The sequence below is a fragment of the Pan paniscus genome, chromosome 19 (assembly GCF_029289425.2).
Source record: "Pan paniscus chromosome 19, NHGRI_mPanPan1-v2.0_pri, whole genome shotgun sequence".
NCBI lineage: Eukaryota > Metazoa > Chordata > Mammalia > Primates > Hominidae > Pan > Pan paniscus.
Window position 1 is genome coordinate 79,946,168 of NC_073268.2, and position 21,082 is coordinate 79,967,249.

At 43.0% G+C, this 21,082-nt stretch overlaps 1 protein-coding gene across 2 annotated transcripts in view; it reads left to right on the plus strand.

Moving 5' to 3' along the window:
- The first annotated feature begins 109 nt into the window (after window positions 1-109).
- DDX42 (DEAD-box helicase 42) overlaps window positions 110-21,082 on the plus strand; it is a 44,635-nt gene continuing 23,662 nt past the window's right edge. The window contains exons 1-4 of one of the 2 annotated variants that reach the window (XM_034942702.4): window positions 147-319; window positions 1,051-1,121; window positions 12,486-12,722; window positions 17,857-18,007. In XM_034942702.4, coding sequence (XP_034798593.1) covers window positions 12,502-12,722; window positions 17,857-18,007 — 372 coding nt within the window. In that variant the 5' untranslated portion in view covers window positions 147-319; window positions 1,051-1,121; window positions 12,486-12,501. Of the gene's footprint in view, window positions 320-1,050; window positions 1,122-12,485; window positions 12,723-17,856; window positions 18,008-21,082 lie in introns of both variants that reach the window. The other variant, XM_034942701.4, reaches the window with a different exon arrangement.

Here is a 21,082-nt window from a genome sequence, read left to right on the forward strand (position 1 = left end):
CTTTAAGGTCAGGCGCCTTCCGGGAGCCGTAGCCCCGGCCCCGCCCTTCTGCCCGCGCGTTCCTCACTGCGCATGTCGCGTTTTTGTTCCCCTCCCCCCTTCAGCAACGGGCCGTGAGGCGGTGGCGGTGGCGGCGGCGGCGGCGGTGGCGGTGGCGGTGGTGGCGGTGGCGGTGGCGGTGGTGGTGGTGGCGGCGGCGGCGAAGGGGGCGGAGAGGAAGGAGCGCGGCGGGACCGGGCCGGGACAGCGCGTACTTTGGGCTCCGGGATTCGCTCCGCGCCTGCGGTTGTAGCAGCTGCCGCTGCAGCCATAGCAGCAGGTTTGTGCGTGGGGGTTCTGGACGCAAGGCCGCCAGTCCTTGGGGGCAGTGGAGGCAACTGCTGGGCCTAGCGAGGGCGGAGGAACCGCGGCCTCGCTTAACAAAGAGTCGGCAGAGCCTCGGGGCACCGGCGGCCGGCGTGCCGGGAAGGGGTGGGAGTGCGGGCTGAGGCCTCTAGGGTTCCTTCCTAGCCGCGTCGCCCTCCCACAGCTCCCGCTTCCCTCACAAGTCTTACCGAGGCCCAGTTGGCGGCTTTCCGGAGGCGGCGCCCCCTCGCCTAGGAAAAGGATTTGCAGGGTGCCCGGCTCCAGGGCAGGAATAGCGCGGGGAGAATTCTGACCCAAGGAGGCAGCGCTTGGGAGATGCAGGCCTCCGAATTTGGGGTCCTGATAGGCAAAAGCTGCCAAATGAGAGGAGTGAAAAGATAAAGGCGATGATCTTTGTGCAGCCTTGAGTAGGTCGATTATTAGCATCACTGTAGTCACACAAACTTTTTTGCGGCCTACTTGAGAGCCTATCTGATGTGAATAAATAATTTACATGGAATTGCAAACATATGCATCAAAAACAGGAGAAGCTGTCGAGAGTTTTGGGGAATTACATTCTCATCACTGAGAATTTCCCTCTTGCCCCCACTCCTATAGGCAGTTATCCAATTTCTTGTGGCTTCCCTGTGTTTTCTTTTTGTCAGTGATGTTTCTATGTCTGTCCTCTCTCGTATACACACCCAGGACTTCCTCAAGCGCAGGGACTATGTCTTAAGGCACTTTGCAGAGCCAAGCTCATTTCTGGCACATAAGAGGTGAGCAATGAGTGTTTCGTACAAAAATTAATGTTTATATTTTGACAGCTGGGAAAAGAAAATATATCTTCCTGTACCTGGAAGAAGCATTGTGTAGCCTAATGTGCAATTCGTTCATTCAAGGGGTATTTTTATTGGTGCCTATTCTTTAGCGCCGTTCTAGGTGATAGGGATATGTGTTAGACCCCTGCCTTTGGGAAACTTAACTTTCTAGTAGCGGGAGGAGAGGCAAACAGATACATATATTATACTGAATGTTAGAAGATGATCAGTATCTTAGGGAAAAGAAAGCTGGAAAGGGGGTTGGGGAGGTGGTGTTGGAATTTGCAATAAAGTGGTCAGGGAAGTCCATACAGACAAGCTGATATTTAAGCGGACTAGAAGGTGGAGTGAGCCTATGTTTATCTGGGGAAAGGAACGTTCCAAGCTAGAGAATAACAAACATAAAAGCCTTGAGGAGGACAAAGCTGGCCCGTTAAGAGTGTGAAGACCAACGCGTTTGGAGCACTGTGAGCTGAGGGAGTATTAGGAGATAAGGTCAGGGAAGAATTGGGGGAAGGGAGTGAGCGGAACAACCAAAGCCTTTTAGGCTGTTTCTTAGGAAGGATCTGAGGGTTTCGATCAGAGGAATGATAATATCTGATTTATATTGTAACAATTTAATATAAGAGAGGAGTGCAGTTATTTAAATTTGTTTTGTTACATCGATAGTCATATAATCAGCTCTTAGTTGCTTTAAGCTGACAGGAGAAGGGATGCTTCTAAAATAACCATAACCTAGCATTTACTTGTATTTGGTTTAGAAGAATGTGATTACGTTCTTGAGTTTTTATATAGATTCTCATCAAAGAACTGACCTGTATATAGTGTGTGAGGTACTCTCAAAGTATATGTAGAGTAGATGCTAATCACTGTCACTAGAACTCTTCCTTCCACCTCCAAAAATACAAGTGATAAAGTAATGTGGCTTATATAATCAGTTGTTTTTAGTCCACTATATTTAAAGTCATTTAGATCATATCTTATTTTCCACCATTGCCGAAAACACAAACTAGCTAAATTGTCTTCCTTTATAAGTGTGTTCCACATTTATTCTCACTTCCTAGCCTTTGCTAGTTCAGTCTTTCTCCCTGGAATGTCTTCGTCTGCACGTCTCTAGCCAGCTTTCATCTTTCTGTGCCTAGCCTGGCTTCTGACTCTGTTATGACACTTGCCCTTGCTTGTTAGCTCATGGTGATCTCTGACATCTTCAGTGTTCTTGTGGCACTTATGTATGAAATACCTGAGTTGAAAGAAGTCTGATAGTCTCAATTTACCGATGAAGAAATTGGTTCTTAATAATGTAATAATGAAAAACACGATGGTAGCTGACATATTGAACAAGTACATTTTTGTGTAGGAACTTAATTTTTCACGCCAACTCTTGAGAAAGGTGATAGTCTCATCTTTTTTTTTTTTTTTTTGAGATGGTGTCTGGCTGTGTTGCCCAGGCTGGTCTTGAACTCCTGGCCTTAAGTGATCCTCCCACCTTGGCCTCCCAAAGGGCGAGGATTACAGGTGTGAGCCACCTTGCCCAGCCAGCCATAGGATTTAGTGCCTAGAACCATACCAAATAGGACTTGATGCCATCTTGACTATTTCTCCTCAGCCTAGTTGTAGATCTCCTTTAGTCTTTTACATATTGAATAAATGAGTATCTAATATTGAAAACATGCTATAAGAGAAAAGTGAATAAGCCTGTTTCTTCAGCCATGAATCCTATAATACGGAGTTGGACTGGAAAGGGAGTTTGAGGAAGGAGATGCCATTTCTTTTTCTTTCTTTTTTTTTTTTTTTTTTGAGACGGAGTCTCACTCTGTCGCCCAGGCTGGAGTGCAGTGGCGTGATCTTGGCTCACTGCAGGCTCCGTCTCCCGGGTTCAAGTGATTCTCCTGCCTCAGCCTCCGGAGTAGCTGGGACTACAGGTGCCCACCACCACGCCTGGCTAATTTTTTTGTATCTTTAGTAGAGATGGGGTTTCAGCATGTTAGCCAGGATTGTCTCGATCTCCTGACTTCGTGATCCACCCGTCTCGGCCTCCCAAAGTGCTGAGATTACAGGCGTGAGCCACCGTGCCCAGCCAGCAGATGCCATTTCTTTGGGGATATCATATTCATGTCTTTAGGAGTTGGTATTTGAGATATGCTTTGAAGGATAGGACTTTGGTAGGTACTCACAGTTTATAGGAAAGAGATTTGATGTGAAGGGGATCCAGTTAGAGGGAAGAGGATTCACTAGAGTGCTTGTTTTCCTGGAAAACTGAGTACGTGTGGAGAGACCCTGGGAAATATGAATGGTAAAGTAGTTTGATGCCACAATGGAGGGTCTCATTCCAGCATGATTAACTGTGGAGAGCTATGGAATTGAGGAGAGTGACATAATCAGAAATGTGTGTTCTGGAAGAACCTGGAAAGGGTTTTCGATAAGCATCTGAATACTGACCTCCCTTCTGTGAGACTTTTTCTGGTTCCACGGTATTAACACACACTATGCTACTCTACCAAAGGAGGTAAAACTTGCTTTTCTCTTTTCACTGTGTGTCTCACTATTACTTCATCATTTTATGCTTTACTAAACAGAATCACTTCTCATAGACTATGGAAGATTTGCTGGTTTTAGATGAAGCATCTGGATGTACATCACCATTACTTTTCCAATAAAACAGACATTCTTGGGACAGTAGTCAGGGGAGGATTACCTGTCAAATGTCATTCATCTCAGAGAGGCCTTGCCTGACTTAAGTCTGCAATAGCTTGCCTCTTACCCTCTTGCTTGCTTTTCATAGCACTTTTGCTACCTGGAATTACATGATTTAGTTTTTCTTTCTCCTGAGCCAGACTGTGAACTCTGAGTATGGCTGCATCTGATTCCATTACTGTATCCTTAGCACCTTAGAGCAGTTACTGGCACAAAATAGGCACTCAGTATATTTTGACTTAGTGATCACTCTAGTAGTGCTGTGAGAGCTTGATAATAAAGTTTTTTTTTTTTTTTTTAAGACAGCATCTCGCTCTGTTGTCCAGGCTGGAGTGCAGTGGCGCGATCTCGGCTCACTGCAGCCTCTGTGTCCTGGGTTCAAGAGATTCTCCTGCCTCAGCCTCCTAAGTAGCTGGAACTATGGGTGCGCGCCATCACGCCTGGCTAATTTTTGTATTTTTAGTAGAGATGGGGTTTCACCATGTTGGCCAGGATGGTCTTGATCTCCTGACCTTGTGATCCGTCCACCTCGGCCTCCCAATAATCAGAAATTTTTTTAAAGGAAATAATTGCAATAGTGGAGGTGGAGATGGGATGTCCCTCATAGTACTGGGCACATAACAAAATCATCAGTGGTTATTGGTCAGTATAAAACAATGGATGTTATTACTAAGAACCACTTAGGGTTGTTCTTTTTTAAGCAAATACTCATTAAACTTTGTTTATGGCTCTATTCAGCTAATTCTTTTCAAATTAGGTATTTCAAAAGGGTTCTTTTTTAAATTTTTATTTTTTGGCACCCCAGCAGGAAATGAAGAAATCTTTTTTAAGAGAAAAAATACAAAAATGCAGTTGAATTTCCCCAAGTGTGTTTTTTTTGTTTGTTTTGGTTTTGTTTTTTTGAGACGCAGTCTCACTCTGTCACCCAGGCTAGAGTGCATTGGCATGATCTCGGCCCACTGCAACCTCCAACTCCTGGGTTCAGGCCATCCTCCCACCTCAACCTCCCGAGTAGCTGGGGCTACAGGTGCACGCCACCACACCTGGGTAATTTTTGTATTTTTTGTAGAAATCAGGTCTTGCATTGTTGTCCAGGCTGACCTCTAACTCCTGAGCTCGAGCCATCCTCCTGCCTTGGCTCCCCAAAGTGCTGGGATTGCAGTTGTGAGCCACTGTGCCCACCTCATTTTGTTTTCTTCTTTTGCTACTATCACCACAATCTAGCCACAGAACACTTTTCATCTTGTAAAACTGAAATTCTGTACCCATTAAACAATAACACCCTATTCTCCCCTCCTCGCAGCCCCTGGCAACCACTCTTCTACTCTGTGTCTCTGAGTTTGACTATTCTAGGTATCTCTTTTTTTTTTCTTTGTAGAGATGGGGTCTCGCTGTGTTGCCCAGGCTGGTCTCAAACTCCTGGCCTCAAGCCATCCTCCTGCTTCCCAGAGTATTGGGAATATAGGCGTAAGCCACTGCATCTGCCTCTTTATTTTTTTAGTAACCAAATAGAAATTTGGGTGGCTATCTTTTGCTTCTTGTGTCAGCTATACTCCCACAAACCTCTGTGATTGTCAAGGTTCAGTAGCCATATACACTACATGGTTTAATAGTAGGAAAAACTGCTGGGCACGGTGGCTCACGCCTGTAATCCCAGCACTTTGGGAGGCCGAGGCAGGCAGATCACCGGCAGTCGGGAGTTTGAGACCAGCCTGACCAACATGGAGAAACCCCATCTCTCCTAAAAATACAAAATTAGCCAGGCATGGTGGCACATGCCTGTAATTCCATCTACTTGGGAGGCTGAGGCAGGAGAATCACTTCAACCTGGGAGGCAGAGGTTGTGGTGAGCTGAGATTGCGCCAGCCTGGGCAACAAGAGCGAAACTGTCTCAAAAAAAAAAAAAAAAAAAAGTAGGAAAAACTGTTGTCAAGAGACTTAAGTAATGATCCATTGAGGATGATCTGGCTTAGATTTAATCAGGAAGGGTGGTTAGCTAGATAACAAGGTTTGTAGTAATAAAATACAGTTTTCATAAATACTGGCATGAATTTTGGAGAGCCTGAATACATTACATTTATTCATACAGCAAAATTTTTTGAGTACTATGCAGACACCAAGGATATAGTGCTGGACAAATTGAGTGAAGTCTATGCCCTCATAGAGCTAACATTCTACTCAGGGTATATAGAAAGCACAGTTCCTTGGCCTTCCTAGAGTCAGTAATTGAGGGACAATGAGCTGTGTGTCCTAGATGAGCTAGGGAAAGGATCGCTTTTCCAACTTGCTAAGTCTTGAGAGCCAGTAAGCAACCCTCACCTGCCCAAGGTCTCACTGCCTGCCTGTTTGTGGCAGGAGTTGATTTGCTGCTTTTGTAATATGAACCTTTTGATTATTTAATAGGGCTGATTCATAGTCATGTTTGTTCTTTTCACTCCTTCCCTCTAGCTTTGAGGGAAGAGTGAGTTACTCCTGTTGTTAAAAGTTTTGATTGTGTCTGGTCTTCTCTGGAAATCCTATGACTTTTTTCTGTCATTTTGCATCTTCAGTTTTTCAGACTTTACTGGTTTTTCCCCTTTAGCATATAAACATGCCTATGTTTCTTTAAAAAATAAAATTTCTGTAGTTAATGCTTCACTTTCTCCTTCCTATCATTGATAAACAGCCTACAAAGTACTCTTGACTCCTCTTGACCTAGTCTTCATCTTCTACCACTTACTTGCCAGGTACTCCTCAACCCTGTCCCTACTGCTCCATTGAAACTGCTTTCACTGATGACTCCTGGTTGCCTATACAACAGAAGCATTTTAGTTCTTTTTGTTTTGTTTTTTTGAGACAGAGTCTCGCACTCTCGCCCAGGCTGGAGTGTAGTAGCCGGATCTTGGCTCACTGCAAGCTCCACCTCCCAGGTTCATGCCTTTCTCCTGCCTCAGCCTCCTGAGTAGCCGGAACTACAGGTGCCCACCACCACGTCCGGCTAATTTTTTGTATTTTTAGTAGAGACGGGGTTTCACCGTGTTAGCCAGGATGGTCTTGATCTCCTGACCTTGTGATCCGCCTGCCTTGGCCTCCCAAAGTGCTGGGATTACAGGCGTGAGCCACTGTGCCTGGCACATTTTAGTTCTTAACTTACCTAACTTCTCTTTAGTTTTCTGCCTGTAGAGCTTCTTTCTCCTCACCCGTGTTCCTCCTTGTCTCCCCTTCCTTCTTTCCCCCTCTTCTTTCTTTCCCTTCCCCAATCCCTGTTCCATCTGAAGTTTCCATGTAAGCTTCTCTTTTTCTGCCCATTCCTAAATAGTGATATATGTTAAGAATTGTCTTACTGGGCCGGACGTGGTGGCTCACGCCTGTAATCCTAGCACTTTGGGAGGCTGAGGCAGGTGGATCACGAGGCCAGGAGATCGAGACCATCCTGGCTAACATGGTGAAACCCCGTCTCTACTAAAAATACAAAAAATTAGCCGGGCCTGGTGGCAGGTGCCTGTAGTCCCAGCTACTGGGGAGGCTGAGGCAGGAGAATGGTGTGAACCCGGGAGGCGGAGCTTGCAGTGAGCCGAGATCGTGCCACTGCACTCCAGCCTGGGCGACAGAGTGAGACTACGTCTCAAAAAATAAAAATAAAAAAAGAATTGTCTTACCAGCTGGGCACAGTGGATCACGAGGTCAGGAGTTTGAGACCAGCCTGGCCAACATGGTGAAACCTGTCTCTACTAAAAATACAAAAATTAGCCGGGCACGGTGGTGCGTGCTTGTAATCCCAGCTACTCGGGAGGCTGAGGCAGGAGAATTGCTTGAACTCAGGAGGCGGAGGTTGCAGTGAGCCAAGATCATGCCATTGCCCTCCAGCTCTGGGCGACAGAGCAAGACTCCGTCTTGGGGAGAAAAGAAAGAATTGTCTTACTTCTTTTCTCACTCTGCATCGTCTCTCTGCTAGCTTATTTACATCAGTAACCTCAAATGCAAATGGCTTACATCAAATCTATAGCTCACTCCGGACCCCTCTCTGCAATTACTGCCCCTGCTTGGCATCTCTACTCAGCTCTCTCATAGATACTGAACTCACCTTCTGCCTGATTTTGCAAGCCTGGCTCTTTAAGGTTTCCATCTCCATTAGTGGCTCCACAGTTCACCCAGTCTTTAAAGCCAGAAACTTCTGAAGTTATTCTAGACTCTTCTTCCTTAGCTTCCACACCAATTACTGGTCACACAATCCTAATTGATCTTTCCTCAGATATCTAAATAAATAACTCAGATCCATCCCCCGTTTCTCCTTTCCCACAGGTGCTTTCTTAGTTCAGAATTTTGTCGCTTTATACCTGCGTTGCTGCAACAGCCTTCTACTTTCCTTGCCTCTACCATGAGTATCTCTCATTCTGTCTTTCAGAAACACTGATCTGAAAATTTCCCTTCTGTGTAAAATTAACGATTCTTTGTAGCTGGCAGAATACAGTTTTGTATGGTACGTTGTTAGCATAGCCTTCTAAGCTGTTCATCTTGGCCCTACCTGTCTTTCTGAACATGTGTCCTGCAAATTTCCCAAATGTGCTACTGAACTCTAGCTGCACTGAACTATTTCTTGTTCTCTGTGGTAGCACTTAACAGATCCTTCCATCTGAAATGCCCTTCTTTAATGCCTCTTTGATCTAATGCCTCTTGAGGTTTCAAAATTTAACATGTCATCTCTCAGAATACTTCTATGCCTTTGCTCCCACTCATGGACCACCAGTGAATGCACTCTGTATAGTACGTCTGTTAGAACGCATCATGTTGTTTTCAGCTGCCTCAGACTGCACTGTCTACTCCTTGAGAACAGGGACTGTATCTTTCATGTATGAATGCCTAGCACATCATATACCATCTGACCTTCTCAGCAAGCTTTCAGTAAACCATTGAAAGTTTTCCTGCTAGGAGATTGTGTGATTCTTAAAATCCACCTGAACGTAAATGTCTTTCCACTATCCTTTCTTTGCCTTCTCATCCTTATGGCTTATTAGCTCCTTGTTATACATTGTATACACTAGGAAAAATGAAATTAAAATTGAGCCCATCCTTTTTGTTGCTTGGGAACAGCTCTTGTAAAGATAGCTTATAGATTAGTTTAAAAATGTCAGATGCTGAAATTTTCTTGCTTGTAAAGATTCTTACTAAATTTCATCGCACTGGAATTATGTTGATTCCTTGATTGAAGGAATCCCCTTATGGGATTCCTAAAGACAGCAGGAGATGAAGTTCAGGTAAATTAGTACTTACTAAATACATACCTTAGTCATTCTCACTGTTAGAGAAGGAGGTCCAAAATGAGTAAAGACATTTTCTATCTGGAGTTAAGGGTCTAAGTAGAGATTGATGTGGTGTAATTCAAGTTTAATACTAAGCAGCCTGGGTGCCGTGGCTCACACCTGTAATCCCAGCACTTTGGGAGGCCAAGGTGGTTGGATTGATTGAGGTCGGGAGTTCAAGACCAGCCTGCCTAACATAACGAAACCCCATCTCTACTAAAAATACAAAAAATTAGCTGAGCCTGGTGGCACACGCCTGTAATCCCAGCTACTCGGGAGGCTGAGACAGGATAATCACTTGAACCATGGAGGCAGAGGTTGCAGTGAGGTAAGATTGTACCACTGCACTCCAGCCTGGGAGGCAGAGTGAAACTCTGTCTCCCAAAAAAACAAACAGACAAACAAAAACCTTAAAACTAAGCAAACAACTAAGTGCTGTGTATAATAGCAGTTGAACAAAACCTATGAAGTATATATAGACAAGGGGTATAGAACAGTGCATGTTTCTGATCTCTTCGACAATGTTACTATAATAAACAGTTTTTGGAATTTTTTTCCACCCTGGCTTCAAAGCTAGTGGAAATTAGAATTAAAGTAAACATTTTAATTTTTCTTACTAATGGTAAACAAAATAAAAATCAAATAGCTGCTGTTAACATTTTGATAAACAGCCTGTCAGCTGTCTCTGTATATATAACTTATGGTTTTTACATAAATTAAATCATACTACCCACCTTGTTTTATGCCCTTATTTTACTCAATGTGTAATGGATACTTTTTCATAAATGTAAGTAGTAGTTAAAATTTTTAGGCCAGGCAAGGTGGTGTGAGTCATGTCTGTTAATTCCAGCACTTTGGGAGACTGAGGTGGGAGGACTGGTTGAGGCCAGGATTTCGAGACCAGCCTAGGCAACATAGTGAGACCACAAAAAATTAAAATAAAAACCCAGGCATGGTGGCTCATGTTTGTAGTTCCAGCTACTCAGGAGGCTGAGGTGGGAGGATCACTTGAGCCCAGGAGTTCATGGCTGCAGTGAGCTGCAATCAGACCACTGTAATGCAGCCTGGGTGACAGCAAGAACTTGTCTTAAAAAAAATTTTTTTTTAAACTCAGAATGCATTTTCCTTTGAGCAATTGCATTTTAAAACTTGTTCCTAAGGAAATAATTGAAGGTAGGCACAAAGATGTAGCTATAATGATGTGTTTTGCAACATTGTGTTACCAGTATTATACTGTCAAGTAGTGAAGAAATAGATATCTATTGACATTAAACAATATCACAGTATATCATTAGGTGAAGAAATCACTAAGACAATATGTACAGTATGGTTTCAATTTTTAATTTGTGTGTATATACACATATGCATACAAGTAGCAAAAAATAGAACAAAACTACATATCTGGGAGAGGAAATTTCAGGTAGTTTTAAATTTTGTTCTTTTTTGCTTTCTGCTTTTCTGTAAAACTTAGGTAAGTTGTATCATTAAAAAGGATTTTGGGGGGCCAGGTGCAGGGGCTCATGCCTGTAATCCCAGCACTTTGGGAGGCTGAGGTGGGTGGATCACTTGAGGCCAGGAGTTCTGGACCAGCCCATCTCTACTAAAAATACAAAATATTAGCTGGATGTGGTGGTGCACACTTGTAATCCCAGCTACCCAGGAGGCTGAGGCATGAGAATCACTTGAACCCAGGCGACAGAGGTTGCAGCAAGCCGAGATCGGGCCACTGCACTCCAGCCTGGGCGATAGATCAAGGCTCTGTCTCAAAAAACAAAAAACAAAAAAATTTTTTTTGGGCCAGGTGCAGTGGCTCATGCCTGTAATCCCAGCACTTAGGGAGGCAGATGTGAGAGGGGGGTCTCTTGAGGCTAGGAGTTTGAGACCAGCCTGGACAACATCACAAGACCCTGTTCCTTAAAAAAAAAAAAAAAAAAAAAAAAAAAGGTTTTTGGAGCCAAGACTAATGTAAGGTATTGTTTGTAAATTGATTTTATGAATGCACAAGAAATTTCTTTGTAACTCTTAACCACAGGCTAACTGAATACTTCAGGCAACATGTCAGTGAATCATAGTTTCTTCCTGGATAGTGTTTCTATTGGGCAGTTGTTCAATAAATACATGGTTCATAGTACCTTTCCTTCAGACATGAATACATAGATACTGTCTACAAATAACTGATCTTTTAAGTTTTGATTCTTTGATTCTTCCAGATGTCATTACCAGAGGATAACCTCTAGTTTTCGGAGAGTTTTGGCTGATAGCACCTCAGTCTTTCATATAAGGATGAAGATATTTAGTCTTTTCATATCTCCAGTGGCCTTGCACATATCAGATTCCCCAAAATATTTCTTTTTATGAGTATTTTTGTCAGCTTAATAAGATGTTAATTAGCAGGCAAATCCTTTTGGAGGGGATGATATTAAATACTGCATTCTGGTTTATATTGAGATCCCAATAAAATTAAAACAATTTCTTCAGTGTTTTAGAAAATGTAATCATTTGTTGAGGCTAGCATGGTGTGTATCTGAAATACAATGTCAACTTTTGTGGGTTTTGTTTTTGTTTTTTTAAGAGACAGGATTTCACTATGTTGCCCAGGCTGGAATACAGTGGCTATTCACAGGCAGGATCATAGCACACTGTAACCTTGAACTCCTGGGCTCAAGCAGTTTACCTGCCTCAGCCTTCTGAATAGCTGGGCTGGAAATGAATCTCTTAATGAGATGGATTTTCTTTTCTTGTCTTTTCTTTTTTAATATAAAAAGAGACAATCTCTGTCACCCAGGCTTGAGTGCAGTGGCGTGATCATAGCTCAGTGTAATCTGGAACTCCTGGGTTCAAGTAGTCTTCCTGCCTAAGCCTCCCAAGTAGTTGGCATTACTGGCCTGGGCCACTCTCCTGACTACAGTGTTATAGTTTTAATTGAGAAGCTAAAATTTAAAATAAAATTTTAGGTGGAGGTTGGAAGAGACATACAACTCAGTGGGGCTATATACTTCTTTTTTGTTTTTGAGACAGAGTCTCGCTGTGTCGCCCAGGCTGGAGTGCAGTGGCATGATCTCAGCTCACTGCAACCTCCGCTTCTCGGATTCAAGTGATTCTTATGCCTCAGCCTCCCAAGTAGCTGGGACCACAGGCATGTGCCACCACGCCTGGCCAATTTTTGTATTTTTAGTAGAGAAGGGTTTTCACCATATTGGCCAGGCTGGTCTTGAACTCCTGACCTCATGGTCCACCTGCCTTGGCCTCCCAAAGTGCTGGGATTACAGGCGTGACCCACCGCGCCCGGCCCTTGGGGCTATACACTTTTTTAAGTTTAATTTATATTTGTGTATCTTATTCCTAACAGGTCAGTCATTGGCACCATGAACTGGAATAAAGGTGGTCCTGGCACTAAGCGAGGATTTGGCTTTGGAGGTTTTGCCATCAGTGCTGGGAAAAAGGAGGAACCCAAACTCCCACAGCAGTCCCACAGTGCCTTTGGGGCAACCAGCTCTTCTTCTGGATTTGGAAAGTCAGCTCCACCACAGCTTCCTTCTTTCTACAAAATTGGATCTAAGCGGGCCAACTTTGATGAAGAAAATGCGTAAGTGGTAATTCCTGGTAGTGTAGCAAAGTTTGGACTTTGATATATTCATTCTATCAGCAGAAATTGAGGCAAAGAAACTTTGTTTCTCAAATAATACTGACTTCTTAAATTATGTGTCTCGCTGAATTCCATTGTTCCTAATAAGTTAAATTATCAGGTTTACTCATTTGTAAGGAATGTAATACCTGTGGTGTTACTTATACCTTTACTCATTCAGTGTTACGTCCTACTGGGCTGTTGCTCAATGTGGGATTAGAAGCCATTGAAACAGGCTGGGCGTGGTAGCTGGGCGTGGTGGCTCACACCTGTAATCCCAGCACTCTGGGAGGCCGAGACAGATGGATCATCTGACGTCAGGAGTTCGAGAACAGCCTGGCCAATATGGTGAAACCCTGTCTACTAAAAATACAAAACATTAGCCAGGCATGGTGGTGCACGCCTGTAATCCCAGCTACTCAGGAGGAGGCTGAGGCAGGAGAATCGCTTGAACCCGGGAGGCACAGGTTGCCGTGAGCCAAGATGGTGCCATTGCACTCCAACCTGGGCGACAGAGCAAGACTCCCATCTCAGAAAAAAACCAAAAAGCCATTGAAACATAAATATGGCTGAAGAGTTTTATATAATTCATGTGGTTTTTTTTTTTTGGAGGCAGAGTTTTGCTCGTCACCCAGGCTGGAGTATAATGGCGCAATCTCGGCTCACCGCAACTTCCACCTCTCGAGTTCAAGTGATTCTCCAGCCTCACCCTCCTGTGTAGGTGGGATTACGGGCATGCACCACCATGCTGGGCTAATTTTTGTATTATTAGTAGAGACGGGGTTTCACCATGTTGGCCAGGCTGGTCTCAAACTCCTGACCTCAGGTGAACCGCCCGCCTCGGCCTCCCAAAGTGCTGGGATTACATGCATGAGCTACTGCGCCTGGCCTGGTGGTCTTTACTGCAGTCTTTTACTGACACCATATAAATTGTTTAGTAAACACAGGCCGTTGTCAGAACTGATGGAAATACAAGTTTGCTTCAACATCTGAGTCTTTTTTTTTTTTTTTTTTTTTTTTTTTGAGATGGAGTCTCTCTCACCCAGGCTGGAATGCAGTAGCGCGATCTTGGCTCACTGCAACCTCCGCCTCCCAGGTTCAAGCGATTCTCCTCCCTCAGCCTCCCAAGTAACTGGGACTACAGGCGCGTGCCACCATGCCCAGCTAATTTTTTGTATTTTTAGTACAGACGGGGTTTCACTGTGTTAGCCACAATGGTCTCGATCTCCTGACCTCGTGATCCGCCCGCCTCAGCCTCCCAAACTGCTGGGATTATACAGGCGTGAGCCACCGGGCCCGGGCTACATCTAAGTCTGCAAAACTAGTATGTTGGAACATCTGATAGTGGTAGAAAAATCTACTCACATTTTTTCTATAGTTCTCATAATTGGTAAATGCTTTTTACCAATTACCGTTTTTAACTTGCTGATATAATAATGTGGTTAGAAAAGGCTGGGATTTAAGGGGTTGAGTTCTAATTTCTATACAAAATATCTCTCTTTGCTGAATCTGAAGAAATCTCTTGTTGCTGTTATTTCCAAGCTGATTGTGACACTGCTTCACTGCTTGAGGTTTTTTTTGTTTTGTTTTGTTTTTGTTGTTGTTGTTTTGAGATAGGGTCTCACTCTGTCACCCAGGCTGGAGTGGAGTGGTGCGATCAAGGCTCACTGCAGTCTCGACCTCCCAGGCTAAAGCAGTTAAGCAGTTCTCCCACCTCAGCCTCCTGAGTAGCTAGGACCATAGGAACATGCAACCACACCCTGCTAATTTTTTATTCATTTTTTTTTTCTTTTTTGAGATGGAGTCTCACTGTCTCACCCAGGTTAGAGTGCAGTGGAGTGATCTAGGCTCACAGCAACCTCCACTTCCTGGGTTCAAGTGATTCTCACGCCTCAGCCTCCCATGTAGCTGGGATTACAGGTGCCTGCCACCACACCCAGCTGATTTTTGTATTTTTAGTAGAAATGCGGTTTCACCAGGTTGGCCAGGCTGGCCTCGAACTCCTGACCTCAGGTGATCCACCTGCCTCAGCCTCCCAAAATGCTGGAATTAAAGGCCTGAGCCACCATGCCTGGCCAATTTTTTATTCTTTTGTAGAGACAGGGTCTTGCTTTGTTGCCCAGGCTGGTCTGAAACTCCTGGGCTCAAGTGATCCTCCCGCCTTGGCCTCCCAAAGTGCTGGGATTATAGGCGTGAGCTACTGCACCCAGCAGATTTTAATTGGGAAAAAAAGCTTCTAAAAGACGTTTAATTTTTTTTTTTTTTTTTTTTTTTGAGACAGAGTTTCGCTCTTGTTGCCCAGGCTGGAGTGCAATGGCGTGATCTAGGCTCACAGCAACCTCTGCCTCCTGGGTTCAAGCAATTCTCCTGTCTCAGCCTCCTTAGTAGCTGGGATTACAGACATGTGCCACCATGCCTGGCTAATTTTGTATTTTTAGTAGAGACAGGGATTCTCCGTGTTGGCCAGGCTGGTTTCAAACTCGTAACCTCAGGTGATCTGCCTGCCTCGGCCTCCCAAAGTGCTGGGATTACAAGCGTGAGCCACTGCACCTGGCCAAAATATTTTGAAAGTACACAGTAATATTTTAGAAAGCTGACATGTTATTTAGGAGTCAAATATACAAGTAGTGTTTAAGTTTTAGCAAAGTCAGAGATCATTATTCTAAACAGCAGTTAACCAGTTCAGGCTACTTTTTCATTAGTTAAATAGAACACACTATATACAGGAGGCAGAGGTGGAAAGACTGCTTGAGCCCAGGAGTCTGAGGCTGCAGATAGCTATGTTTGCGTCACTGCACATCAGCCTGTATGTCAGAGTGAGACTCTGTCTCTAAAAAAACAAACAAAAAACTAAAAACCTACTATATGAATGAATATGCATGAGTAAATATGTGTATATATGTATGCTATATATTGCATATATATTGCATCGTATAGTATATAGTGTGAATATGCTATTGCTACATTAGTATACATAACAGTTACTATATAAAGGAGTTAGCATAAGCATATAGACTATATATTTTAGGCCAGGCACAATCGCTCACGTCTGTAATCCCAGCACTTTGGGAGGCCGAGGTGGGTGTATCACTTGAGGTCAGAAGTTTGAGACCAGCCTGGACAACATGGTGAAACCCCGTCTCTACTAAAAATACAAAAATTGGTCTGGGCATGGTGGCTCAAACCTGTAATCCCAGCACTTTGGAAGGCCAAGGCGGGCGGATCGCCTGAGGTCAGGAGTTAGAGACCAGCCTGGACAACATGGCAAAACCCCATCTCTACTAAAAATACAAAAATTAGCTGGGTGTGGTGGCGGCGCATATAATCCCAGCTACTTGGGAGGCTGAGGCAGGAGAATCACTGGAACCTGGGAGGCAGAGGCTGCACTGAGTTGAGATCGTGCCACTGCACTCCAGCCTGGGCGACAGAGCAAGACTCCATCTCAAAAACAAAAAGACCACAAAAATTAACTGGGTGCAGTGGCGTGCACCTGTAATGCCAGCTATTTGGGAGACTGAGGCAGGAGAATTGCTTGAACCTGGGTGGTGGAGGTTGCAGTGAGCACAGAGATCACGCCGCTGCACTGCAGCCTGGGCGACAGGGCGAGGCTGTCTCAAAAACAAAAAAGCATATATACTATATAGTTTAGCCTATATTATTGTTACATATAGTCAGTGTTACATTAGTGTGTATATATATGTATGCATGTGTGTATATAGCATAACAGTTAAAGCTTTTAAAATAATTCCTAGGAAGACTTGAAATGCTTTAACTTTTTAAACTGCAGTTATTTATTTAAATTAATATTTGGTTATATTACTATTTGAGTTTGAATTAAAGTCTAAACAGTGGTTTAGTTTATAAAGAGCTGTATTGACATCCTTTTCTGAAATGTTTGTTAAAGAGAAAGTGATACCTTAACCAGCCTTTGAAGATGTCCTTTCTGAATACTTAAGTAGTATCTTAAATTATTTTGGATTGAGCATTTATTTTCTTGTTTTTTTCCTCATTTTTTGAGAGAGTCTTGCTCTGTCACCCAGGCTGGAGTGCAGTGGCACAATCTCAGTTCACTGCAACCTCCACCTCCTGGGTTCAAGCAGTTCTCTTGCCTCAGCCTCCCAAGTAGCTGGGATTACGGGCATGTGCAACCATGCCTGGCTAATTTTGTATTTTTAGTAGACACAGGGTTTCACCATGTTGGCTGGGCTGGTCTCAAACTCTTGACATCAAGTGATGCACCTGTCTCGGCCTCCCAAAGTGCTGGGATTAGAGGTGTGAGCCACCACGCCTGGCCTGAACATTTATTTTCAATTCCGGAAGTTTTCTGTTGGTCCCCAGAAAATAGCCCAGAATTTCTGAGGTTTTTGGTCTTAAAAGAATATCTCAAGTTTTTATTAAGGGTTATAAAGAATAAACTGAATTTCTAATGTTTCAGTAAGTTTCCTTTTGGCTGTGCACAGTGGCTCTCGCCTGTAATCTCAGTACTTTGGAGGCTGAGGAGGGCAGATCACATAAGGTAAGGAGTTCGAGACCAGCCTGGCCAACATGGTGAAACCCCTGTCTCTACTAAAAATACAAAAATTAGCCAGGCGTGGTGGCAGGTGCCTGTGATCCCAGCTACTAGGGAGGGCAAGGCAGGAGAATAGCTTGAACCCAGAAGGCGGGGGTTGCAGGGAGCCCAGATTGTGCCACTGCACTCCAGTCTGGGCGATGAGGAAAACTCCGTCTCAAAAAAAAAAAAAAGTTTTCTTTTTTCACATAGCACAGCTCTTTAATATTTGTCATATTTATCTAACAATGGTCAGTAAGTTTGTACTGAAAACTCTTCCCTTTTAACAGAACTGGGAGCATGATTTGACTATACACTATTGAAATGGAGAATCTCTTGTGATTACTTTTTTGTAATATTGAAATTTTGCATGTATTAAGTAGTACTTAATAATTAGGTCATTAGCCAAAGCCTTGGAGGTCTCTAATTTGATCTGCATTACATCTCCTAATAATAAGATATACCATAATAAAAATTTTGTTAAATGAAAGATTTACTGACCCCAAAGTAAGCATTCACTTTACCAGTTTGCTTTCTAATTCTCAGCTATTTTGAAGATGAGGAAGAAGATTCTAGCAACGTTGATTTACCTTACATTCCTGCTGAAAACTCACCAACTCGCCAGCAATTCCATTCCAAGCCAGTAGATTCTGACAGCGATGATGATCCCTTGGAGGCATTCATGGCTGAAGTGGAGGCAAGTATCAACATGTTTCATTAAAATATTTAGCAGTTAGAAATAGATCAAGTTAACTTAGTACTTCAAATCTTATTCAAAATTTGTTTTCTAGTCTTATTATTATTTTTTTTTTTTTTGAGAATTTTGCTCCAGTAGTCTATAGTTGCATATATCTACTTCCACTTGCCCTGTAGTACTTTTGCAATGATTGGTGGCTAGAAATTTGAACTGTAACCCATGAACATGGTAGCTCTAGACGTATATGTGTGTATGTAGTTTATTTTAATAATCTTAGCATATTCTTAAATGGAATTAATATTCAATCTAGCATTTGTTAAGTACATATTTATGTAAGGTAATTAAACTTAAGGAACTTGCCAAAATTATAAATTCTGTATTCTGTAGTTTTAAATGTTATTTCTTCATCAACATTCATGACCTCCCTGTAGAAATTTAACCTCATGACCACCTCCTTGAAACTCTTCTCACTAGGCTTTTGTGATTTTGTGTTATTTTCCTTTTTCATCTTTCTGACTGTTTTCTGTTTGTTTTTGTTTTCTTGTTATTTTTATTGTGGAAAAATTTAAACACATACAAAGATAGAATAATAAAATGAACCTTCATGTACCTTTAACCAACTTTATTAGTTAACAACTTTTGGCCACTCTTGTTTTATCCAATCTCTCCCACCTCTGATTCTTTCTTTTCCTTTCTCTTTTTTCTTTCTTTCTTTCTTTTATTTTTTTGAGACAAAGTCTTGCTCTGATGTGGGCTGGCTAGAGTGTAGTAGTATGATCATGGCTCACTGCAGCCTCAAACTCCTGGGCTCAAATGATCCTCCTGCCTCAGCCTCCTGAATAGCTGAGATTGCAGGTGTGCACCACCATACCTGCTAATTTTTAAAGTTTTTATAGAGGTGAGGTCTTGCTTTGTTAACCAGGCTGGTTTTGAACTTCTAGCCTCAAGTGATCCTCTAGCCTCAGCCTCCCAAAGCGCTTGGACCACAGGCATAAGCCACTGTGCCCAATCCAATTCTGTTTTGGATTATTTTAAAATCTCAGACATATAATTTTATCCATCAGTATTTCTCTGAGAACACTCTTACAAATTACAACCACCATGTTATTGTCGCACCCAAAAAACAAATCATTAAATATCCATCTGTTATTTGTGATCCTTCTTGCCATCTTCCTCCAATTTTTCACATACAGAGGTCCTTTTACAGCTCTCTATATTGATTATTATATAGCAGATCATTAAGAATGTTCATTATTTAATTTAATTCTCAAAATAATGGTGGGAAATAGGCAGAAAAATTTATATATATATATATATAAAATTTTTTAACTGGTAACAAAACCGAGCCCCAAGATAATTCAAATCACTTGCCCCAAATCATATTGGTACTTAATGTGGCAGACCTGGAACTCAAATCTAATTTTGCTTGCTTAGTAGTCCTGAAGGTCTAGCTGTTTCCCATACATCATGCTGCCTTTCCTCTTCTCATTGGCCAAAATCTGTCAATCTTTATAATAGCCCTTGCATTTGTTCTTTCCTTTCTGTTGCCATTGTAGCCATCCTACTTTACACTCTCGTAAATTCTCTCCCTGCTTTAGGCTCTCTGCTGTCTTATTAGGTAGTATACAGCTACAGGTTAATTAGACCAAAATATGTTTCTTTTCATGTTATTCTCCATACTTAAAAACTGTCACTTTAGATGGCTGGACATGGTGGCTCATACCTACAATCCCAGCATTTCGGGAGGCTGAGGCAGGAGGATCCCTCGAGTCTAGGAGTTCAAGATCAGCCTAGGCAGCATAGCGAGTCCCTGTCTCTACAAAAAATAAAATTTAGCCAGGCTTGGTGGCATGCTGCTGTAGTTCCAGCTACTTGGGAGGCTGAGGTTGTAGTGAGCCATGATCACGCCACTACTCAGCCTGGATGACAAAAGTGAGACCCTTTCTCAACAAAATGAAACCAAAAACTATCACTTTAGACTATGTGCCGTAGCTCACACCTGTAACCCCCAGTATTTTGCGGGGCCAAGGTGGGAGAATCGCTTGAGGTTGGGCAGCATAGTGAGACCCTGTCTATAAAAAAAAAAAAAAAAATTTGGCCGGGCACAGTGGCTCACGGCTTACATTTGTAATCCCACCACTTTGGGAGGCCGAGGTGGGCTGATCAACAGTTTGAGACCAGCCTGGCCAACATGGTGAAACCCCATCTCTACTAAAAATACAAAAAAAATTAGCCAGGCATGGTGGTGCACGCCTGTAATCCCTGCTACTCGGGAGGCTGAGGCAGGAGAATCGCTTGAACCTGGGAGGCAGAGGTTATAGTGAACCGAGATGGCGCCATTGCACTCCAGCCTGGGCAATAGAGTGAGACTCCATCTCAAAAAAAAAGAAAAATTGTCACTTAATTAGTTATGAAATAAAATCCTTTCAGATTCCTTAGTTACTTGTCTTGAGCCAGAATACACCTCTCCTCCAAGGAAGTAGGGAAATAAATAATCCAAGATTAATGTGTTTTTGTTTGGCCTAGACATTGCTTTTTTAAAATGTGAGCCAACATTTTTAGTATCAGGGGATCTTGTCTAATAGTTCAGACTGTTGAAAAAAGGAAGATCTGGCAATATACTAAGGCTGTGTTTTTGTGTGGCAGAAAGAGGCTATTGCTGAGCAAATGGCTGCCTACATTGGACAAGGCATGCTTTTCCTTGCTCACCATAGTTACATCAATCCCTGTTTTCTTCTTAACCTTGAGGCCACCGTTTATAGCACCATTTGTCATTTCTCTTGCACTGTAATTTTTTTCTTTTGAGACAGGATCTCTCACCCAAGCCAGAGTGCAGTGGCACTATTACAGTCACTGTAACCTCAAATTCCTAGGCTCAAGTGATCCTCCTGCCTCAGCCTCCCAAGTAGCTGGAACTACAGGTGCACAGCACCACGCCACCACACTTGGCTAATTTTTAAAAAATATTTTTTCCCAGGCCGGTCTCAAACTCCTAGCCTCAGGCGGTCTTTCCACCTTGGCCTCTCAGAGTGCTGGAATTGCAGGTGTGGGTCTGTGCCCAGCCTCTGTATTGTA